Raw genomic sequence first — 9298 nt, 5'->3', positions numbered from 1 at the left:
TCATAAAAGATATACACACGATAACGCAATAAAAAAGCGGACAGACTAACATGAGAGTGCTTATCTGAATGCTAGTAAAAATAAATATAAATATGTATAAATAAAATTTCTTAAAATAAAAAATATTTTTAAATCATTTTATAAAACTTGAATCAAATATAAAAATATTGCATTCTCATAACTAAACTCTTAGGAATATTTTTTCAAACTTCTAAACAAATCCACCCTTACAAAATTCCACCAAACTCTTCATTCAGTTTTCAACAATATTTTATATCTTTTTAATACGATCAGGGAGAGTAATTTTTAAGACGAAGTTGTACACTCAATATTTTTTCGTTTTCTCTTATTTTTTTTATTCGAATTTCATATACACGCGCCACTTTCTCTTCATCTTAACCATTCAGAAGCTGTACATCTAAATTTGGACAACATTCCTATTATAGGGCCTTAAATAGATAACGCTATTTTCATCATAATTATTACCTATGTTACCGTAAATGTAACTATAGTTCTTTAAATGAATAACATTAATTGACATGGTAGAGCCTAAAGTCAGTAGGGTTGCAAATGCATCCTATAATACATTGCCATAGAAGTATTTCCCCATTTTATCTTGCACCACGTGCTTCAGTGCTCTCTTTTATTTACCAATGTGTTTCTATCTATCCATAAACAAGAATAAGATAAGATAAAGGGATTAATTGTGATATATTGTTAGTGTAAAAAATTATGTTTATCCATGAAAAAAAATTGAAATAGTTTATTCATTTATATTTATGAATAAAATTTGAGAACAAAACTAAAACTAAAAAATAAATATCAATTGCATATTACACTGTTAACCAATATAATCAAGGGTTGCAGGGTAATGGCATTCGGGTCTCACGTCCCACAGAAAACAAAATTTTCTTTGATACTATTGACATATAATTTTTTATAGCTCCATCAAATTTAATTAGTCCCATTAGTTTAAAATTATCTATACACTAACTTTATTTTTTTGGTTTTTTATTTTAATCTATTTTGATTTTTCTTTTCCATACTTTTATTGTAAATTCTCACTTTTTAATTAAAATTATAAATTTTTTAAACTTTAAAAATTCCTGTGACTCCTCTCTATCCTAGGAATTTTTTAAATCTTTTCACATATTCGACTAACCGACCCCTCTTTATCATCTCTTCGATGACATCTTTCTACCGGATACAATCATCAATATTATGGTTGTGGCTTCTATGGAAGCGACAATATTTTGATTTGTCAGTCCAAAATGTTTCTCTGACAGGATATGGGAATTGGATTTTTACTTTCTGAAATTCAGTATTTATGCAATTTTGATAAATCTTCTTACGGGAGACCGTTAGAGGAGTATACTTGTTGTACTTTCCTAGCATTCCTCTGTCTAAATCGTCTTGACGCTGGTGGAACTTCTTTCCAACCAGATGACTGGAGTGAGAATCGACGGAGGCAGGATTATCGAAACTTGTAGATAACTTCTCTTCCAAGATCATGTAAGGCTCGCTCATGGCTAACATTTCTTGAATGAATTTTACCTTCTTCTTTCCTAACTTGTACCTGAAAGGATGATACTTTATAATTACGTTCTCGAAGATCAAACACTAAAGACCTTCCTGAACTCCTTATACCTCAATAGAGATTTGTGTGAATCGGTCTATATATGACTGTAAACTTTCTCTCATCCTCTACATGACCCCGCTTAGGGCAGCTTCAGTTACAAGTCGTCGCTTTCGGGTAGTGAATTGCATAAAAAATATTTTACGAAATTCCATCCAAGAATCAATACACCCGTCGGGAAGGCCATTGAACCAAAATTGAGTTGGCCTTACCAGGGTTACTGCAAACAACTTACATTTGGACACATCGTCAGCGCTAAAGTAACTCATTCGGTCATCCACAAGCTGGATATACTCGTCTGGATCCCATTTCCCATCATAATCGCTCAATTTAGGTGGTTTCTCCATAGTCTTTGGGATCTCACACTCCAATTACAGGTCATCGCTTTCGGGTAGTGAATTGCATAGAAAATATTTTACGGAACTCCATCCAAGAATCAATACACCAGTCAGGCAGGCCATTGAACCACAATCGAGTTGGCCCTACCAGGGTTACTGCAAATAGCTTACATTTGGACACGTCGTCAACGCTAAAGTAACTCACTCGGTCATCCTCATGTTGAATATGCTCGTATGGATCCCCTTTCCTGTTATAATCGCTCAATTTAGGTGGCTTCATAGTCTTTGGGAGCTCGTTCTCCAGTATTCTTACCAATAACAGATGCTTTGGTTGCACCTTTCCCATATGAGTCTCTGTTGAGCCGGGGAAGGAGCGTGAATGATTTTAGCTTCACCGGGGCTTGGAGGAGGAGTTTCGGGATTCTTACTCTTATGTCGGTCTTTCGGCCGAGGAGTTTCGTCTTTCTTTTTCTTAGCTAGTTTTGAGACGTCAACGCCAGTTTTTTTTGAAGCAGCTTCTTGAATTGTATTTTTACGGGAATGAGCGTTGTGAAGACTTTCTTCTTGAAGTAGTTTGTTGTTCAATAGTTCATTAGCACCTTGAATTTTGTGGTTCGCCTAGAGAGTTTAGAGGCTAAGCAAGTATTCAAGTTGAGTAATCGAAGGAGGAACGAGAGTCTCTTTAGCGTGAATAGACCAGGCTAATTACGAAGCTTAAAGTAAATTTGGATGCAGCTGAACCGATCATACGTCTTATGGCGGTGGAAGTTGTGGTTGATTTCTTATTGTTAGAGTAGCAGCGAAGACTTATCGTGCATCATAGGATTTGGTAGCCTTAAATCCACCCATCACCGATGAAGTATAAATTGAGAATCTGGTAATCTTAGAAAAGGAGAGGGAGATAATGTTGAATTGAACCAAAACACAATAGACTCTTGCGTTTGAGTGCAAATACTTGCTTCGTTAATCGGAAGAAGTTACAAACTGCATAAGGTGGAGGTCAAATGTCAATTCATCAAAATTATAGGAATCAAAAGTCAATTCTCACATATTTGTTATGTTCGAAAACTAGAATTACGATATGAACGACGATGATGGCAAATCGCGGATTCCGACGCAGTGGAGTGGATGAGTCTGCAAGATTAACACTTCAACGTTCGAGTCATATGGATAAGAAGATTGAAATGAAATTGTATTTCAAACGTATATACCTGATTTTGGCACCTTATATATAATAACAATAACTAACTTGCTATTAGTTAGAAGAGAAATGCAAAAAACTGTTGGATGCTTTATATTTGAGATTTTTGAACACTAAAATGATAATTTCAGTGTATTAGGAAGATTTTAAAAGGAGTGAGACCTTTCTTTGATTGTTTGGTCAAGATCAGTATGTCGGTATAAATCTATTTGAAATCGGTATGACCGGCCTAGAACATAAATCATACCATCCTTGTAAAAAACAGAGAAAAATATATAATTGTTTAAATCTTTTTTCTCATTTAAAATTCATTTTACCATTAAAATATGAAGTATTAATTGTTACTCATAATAGGTAAATGCATAAAAATATTTCAATTTATTTATTAAATGATCTTTTTAATTGATTGTTATGAATTTTTGTATCATTTTATTTTAATATTATAGCTTTTTTTGTTGGTGGTATGAAATCATTATTATTTATGGTTTCTATTTTTACTTAAAGGTGTTTATATTATTTTGTAAGTACATTTTGAAAATATATTTTTCTCATATCAAATTACTAAATAATTATTTAATTTTTAGTTCTTTTTTTTTTCTTCTTTATCAAGCAAAACAAAATGTAAAGAAGGTAAAAAATGCTAAGACTAAATTGTTCTAATTTTTTTTCAGAAGTTAAAATTTTATTTATATTTGTTAAAAATTTAATTATGTGTAACTATTTTTTTCAAGAATTAAATGGAATCTTCAAACTACTCTTTATATCAAATAATTACGTTAAATTTGGACAAATTCAAATTAAATCAATTGAGTTTATTTTAAGGGGAGCAAGACTCATGATTCTTATTTATTCGAGCATAGAGTTCAAATTCAAGATGCTGTTTGAATTAAGGAAACAAGGTTTTAACTGCTTTTACTATTATTATGCATTCAGAAGGAAAAAAAACCATTTTTTATGATAAAACGCCAAACGCTTTTCACGTGAAAAAAAATATAAATAAAAAGAGACCTGAAGACATTTATTAATATCATTAATAGAACTGTCAAAATAAATAAACACGCGTGCAGAAAATCCTCTTTTACTCCTACATAAATTATAATAATGCAGAAAAAACAGAAGTCAAATTTAAAAGAAAAAAAAAAAAGAAAACGGAGCGAGTGAGAAATACGGGAGGTAAAAGCGCGTGAAACTATTTCTTGTTTTGGTAATACCTGAACGGCCATGCATGCCGAGTCCCTCCTACACTCACTCTCACATTTCCTCATATCATCAATCATCTTGAATCTTGATTCGCTCTCACATCACAAACTCCAATTCTCTCTTTCTCTCCAATTCTCTCTCTCTTTTCCATTCCTCCCAAAAACGCGCTTCATCAATGGCGGTTTCTCCGTCCGTCGCTACTACTCCGGCTTCTCTTTACGTCGGCGATCTTCATCCCGATGTCTCCGACGCTCAGCTTCGTGAAGCGTTCTCCGATTTCAATACTCTCGCTTCCGTTCGCGTTTGCAGAGACTCTTCCACCGGAAAGTCACTCTGTTATGGCTACGTCAACTTCCTCTCTCCTCAAGACGGTAATCAGTAACTACGTTCATCGTTTTATTACTTTCTTTAGGTTTTCTAAATTCTAATCATGCCTCTGTTATCGTTTCTTGAATTTTTTTAATAATGATTATAGTGATGATATTGATGATTCTTGTTGTTCGGTGCTTTATTTTCTTTGAATTATGAGATCTTGTTTTCAATTGCATTCTTTAATTAGCGTTTTCTTTGATTACTGATTAAATAAACGGAAAGATTTAAAATCGGTTTCATCGCTTTGTGTTGTGATAAATATATGAATGATAAAGAGAGATAAATGTAATGATCAAGATCTGAGTGTGCTTACTCTGTTAATGTTAATTAATGATCTGATTTGGTTTTTGTTATGAAGCAATTCGTGCGATTGAGCTGAAGAATCATTCTATCTTGAATGGAAAAGCGATAAGGGTCATGTGGTCGCGTCGTGATCCTGATGCAAGGAAAAGTAGCATAGGCAATGTGTTTGTTAAGGTATCTACCGCTCTTTGATTTGAAATAGTTAAACATGTGCTTGGTGTTTGTTATTGTTTCTGAAAGAGGTTTTTTGGTGTCATGGCAGAACTTAGCTGAATCAATAGATAATTCTGGATTAGAATATATGTTTAAAAAGTATGGGAATATTTTGTCGAGCAAAGTTGTCATGTCTGAGGATGGGAAGAGCAAAGGATATGGCTTTGTTCAATTTGAAACAGAGGAATCTGCAAATACTGCTATTGAGAAGCTGAATGGCTCTACTATCCATGATAAGCAGATGTAAGTAAAATTATGCATTGTTTTGTGGTAACTTTTTCATCTTCAATGTATATTCATGCTTTGAGTTATATATCTTGGGTGGTTTACAGTTAATAGCTGTATTCAGTTTCTGTGCTCCTATTATTTCTTGAGATTGATTTGATCTGATTATATAAATTCTTGTCACAGATATGTTGGGAAGTTTGTCAAGAAAAGTGACCGTGTAATGTCTGGCCCTGATGCTAGATATACAAACCTGTACATGAAGAATTTGGACTTAGATATTACAGAAACACTTCTGCAGGAAAAGTTTTCCTCTTTTGGGAAAATCATTAGCTTGGCTGTTGCAAAGAACAGCAATGGGATGTCAAAGGGTTTTGGCTTTGTGAACTTCGATAAACCAGATGATGCTAAAAGGGCAATGGAAGCGATGAATGGATTGCAACTTGGTAGTTATTTATTCTATTACTCTTTAGGTTTTAGGCTTGGGAAGGTTGAAATTTCTCGATATTGATCCTGTATATTATCGGTTATGATTTGTATCAACAGGTTCAAAGATTCTGTATGTATCCAGGGCACAGAAGAAGGCTGAGCGTGAGCAGATCTTGCATCAGCAATTCGAAGAGAAACGAAAGGAGCAAGTCTTGAAATATAAGGCAACTTTCTTACAACTATCATATATATAATCAGCCATTTTTCTCTTCAGTTGTCTTAGAGTATCATCATTTAACTTCCAGGGCTCAAACATTTATGTGAAGAATATAGATGACACTGTAAGTGATGAAGGACTGCGGGATCATTTTTGTGCATGCGGTACTATAACTTCTGCAAAAGTTATGCGAGATGACAAAGGGATAAGCAAAGGATTTGGTTTTGTATGCTTTTCCACTCCTGAGGAAGCAAATAAAGCTGTGAACACTTTTCATGGTAAGTGAGTTAAGTTGTCGATGGGATGTGTTCCTACATGATACATGTTTCAGAGTAGTTAAGTTGTCTGGTGGTGATATGAAATAGGAAAACAAATGCATGATGTTAGTTCCAATAAAAGAATGTAAGAACTGCATGCTATATTTATTGGGAACAATTTGAGAGATTAGATATAGATTCATCATGCATCTTTCCATCAAGTGAATATCGAAAGTGTCAAAGCTTATAGTTCTTTGTTTCTATTCATTCTATAGGATTTAATAGTTACTATGAAAGATTAACAGAACTTTCAGTATCTTATCCTGTATCATTACTAGGGTTCCATCCCATTCTATAACTGCAAGAATTCTAGCCTAGTCCTTTTCAAGGTTTTTTTTTGTAATTTTGTTTCATTTTTCTATGTGTGTGTGACTATGTATGTATGTTTTTTGGCTGGATGTTGTTGAAGGTTCCTTTGTGTACATTTTACTGTGTTCTTGGGTTGATTTTAGACAATTGAATTCTTCTTTAATTGAACTGAAGATAATGCCACGACTATCCATTGGGTTTATGGGATAAGCCTCCTGAAAAGATTTTGTTAATTTTACAAGTATAAATCAACTCTTGATTTAATCTAAAGCACATTGTGATCTTAACTTACTTAAATTGCAGGGTGAATATATCTTTATCTGCATCTTTTAACAAGATCATTTTAAAGGAGCTTTTTCCAGGTTTATGATATGAGACACGGTTAACTTTATATGTTAATGAAAATAAAGGATACTCGATAAATCTTAAAATAGACTTTGTCTTCATATTACTTTTTGTATACTAGTTTGGAACTGAAGATCTTGCAAATTTTCATATCTTCCTCTTTAAAGCTTTTTTATTTGAAGGCTTATAATACTGTTATGTAAATTTTCATATCTTCCTCTTTAAAGCTTTTTTATTTGAAGGCTTATAATACTGTTATGTAAATGACATTTACATCTTACACCATTTTATCTGCAGGATTCATGTTCCATGGTAAACCCCTATATGTTGCTCTTGCTCAGAAGAAAGAGGTCAGACAGGTACAGTTACAGCTCCAGTACGCACCGCAAACTGCTGGACTAGCTGGGCCATCAACTGCCATTGTCCCTCGGGGATATCCTCCTTTCTACTACACAGCTACTGGTGTTGTTTCACATCCTCTTCCTCGGGCTGGGCTAATGTATCAGCCTATGTCATTGAGACCAGGATTGAGGGCTAATGGCTCTGCACCTCCTGCTAGATCATTCCAACAGTCACCTGCACCTGTTGTAAGTAACAACTTTGTTAGAAACAGTATTTCATTCAGTTTTTTTGCGATTTTTCATTGAGGATTTAGGGAAAATGAAATAGGGAATTTGAGGAAAAAAACTTACCATGGAGAAACTAACTGGCAACATCCATTTTATTTGGAGAAACTGCTACTGTTTCAATTGGAGTTTAACGAGTCATTTGTATCAATGCTTTTCATTCACAGGTTTCTAACAATACTAGGCAGCATAGGCAAAATAGGGGCAGGATGAATGGCCATGCAGTATCACAGGGAAAGACTCACGATGGTACATTTATGCCACAATTACAGCAGGCTTCTCAGTCAGCGATATCTTCAAGAGAGTCATGTACTCAGCAGGTTTTTTTTCTCTTTCCCTCCTTTTCACTAATAGAACATGATTATAATATGTTACAAAAAATTTATGTAGTAGTAAATGCTTATGCATTTCACATTCTCTACACAACTATCAGGTCTCACGGCACACCAGAGCTACTTGTTTTTCTGAACAAGACTTTATAATGCCCTAAAAATAATTTGCAACTGCACTTGAATCTAGGACTTGAAAATTCTGTTGTCTTGGATATAAAATAGTAAAGATGTTTGGATTTTTATTTCAAAACTGGTGCTTTAATCCCTTTCTATACACTTGTTTCATACATACTAGTTCTGTTTTCTCAAGTTCATATTCATTGCAGAAAACCAGACAGGCAAAGTATGTACCTAGTGGACGCCCCCAGGAGATGGAAAAAGGATCTGGATTCATATCTGGTGGTTCAAACTCTGGTAGAGGCTCACAAGTATCAGAAATGCTGCATCTCATGGTTGCTAATGCTACTCCAGAGCAGCAGAAAGAGATACTTGGTGAGCATCTATACATGCTTGTCCAGAAAATCAAGGTATAACTACTCACTATTCTTTTTTGCTTGGGTATTTAAGATTGGGCTTTTGAAGGCTTAGAGTGTATTCACTAAGCTACATTGAACAGCCTAACCTGGCAGCAAAGATTACTGGCATGCTATTGGAGATGGACAGTGCTAAACTGCTGGTTCTCATGGAATCACCAGAGTCTCTTTCTGCCAAGGTGGAAGAAGCTTTCCAGCTGCTGAAGAACTCTAAAGCTAAAGTTTCTGGACTGGATGTACTTCATTCGAATTTCCTTTCATCTGAGGTTGCAGTGAACTGAAGACTTTAAGCTCCAGGAATGCAAAAATTGATACATGAGTTTTGACATACATGTTTCTTCATGAAAAGAACTTTTAGTTTTATGTTTTCCTACTTTAGGGCTGACAAGAATTTGCAGAAATAGTAAGATTTAGGGTCACAACTTTGTTTTGAATGGATTAACTTCAATGAATTTTAGCTCAATATTTTCATTTTTCATTAATGTGCCATAGCACAAGCAGGGTACTTTCTGCTATACACATGCACAAATTTCTGAATTTATTCAAGTTGGGTCATGTATAGATTTACATAAAGGGGGTAAAACTCTCTTATTAGTACCTACATTCTGTATTCACAACTTGACGGTTATTTACTTAAATTTTTTAGGTAGTCAAACCACATTTATCTGAGTTGTTCAATTCAATTAGAAAATTGAGTTGAAC

The 9298-nt window shown here is 34.2% G+C and overlaps 1 protein-coding gene across 2 annotated transcripts; it reads left to right on the top strand.

The window, feature by feature from the left end:
• The first annotated feature begins 4398 nt into the window (after positions 1 to 4398).
• LOC127125728 (polyadenylate-binding protein 7) lies at positions 4399 to 9074 on the top strand. 2 transcript variants are annotated; one of them, XM_051054534.1, is made up of 10 exons: positions 4399 to 4746; positions 5106 to 5224; positions 5313 to 5506; positions 5675 to 5934; positions 6035 to 6141; positions 6223 to 6412; positions 7403 to 7692; positions 7899 to 8051; positions 8390 to 8590; positions 8693 to 9074. In XM_051054534.1, exons 1-10 carry the CDS (start codon positions 4551 to 4553, stop codon positions 8798 to 8800), a joined length of 1818 nt encoding a protein of 605 aa, XP_050910491.1. In that variant the 5' UTR covers positions 4399 to 4550; the 3' UTR covers positions 8801 to 9074. The 2 variants fall into 2 exon arrangements, with proteins under 2 accessions (XP_050910491.1, XP_050910490.1); XM_051054533.1 differs by having other exon boundaries at positions 4400 to 4746; positions 8680 to 9074.
• The last annotated feature ends 224 nt before the right edge of the window (positions 9075 to 9298 follow it).

Source organism: Lathyrus oleraceus, chromosome 3 (genome assembly GCF_024323335.1).
Source record: "Lathyrus oleraceus cultivar Zhongwan6 chromosome 3, CAAS_Psat_ZW6_1.0, whole genome shotgun sequence".
Lineage (NCBI taxonomy): Eukaryota > Viridiplantae > Streptophyta > Magnoliopsida > Fabales > Fabaceae > Lathyrus > Lathyrus oleraceus.
The sequence above is the reverse complement of the archived record's forward strand: the minus strand, read 5'-3'. Positions and strand labels throughout refer to the sequence as shown.

Excerpts from the sequence above, each read along its gene's own strand:
- LOC127125728 (XM_051054533.1), top strand. The coding sequence starts at position 4,551 with ATGGCGGTTTCTCCGTCCGTCGCTACTACTCCGGCTTCTCTTTACGTC. Across the intron at positions 5,507-5,674 it reads ACTATCCATGATAAGCAGAT|ATATGTTGGGAAGTTTGTCA; the intron begins GTAAGTAAAATT and ends TTCTTGTCACAG. Across the intron at positions 8,052-8,389 it reads GAGAGTCATGTACTCAGCAG|AAAACCAGACAGGCAAAGTA; the intron begins GTTTTTTTTCTC and ends TATTCATTGCAG.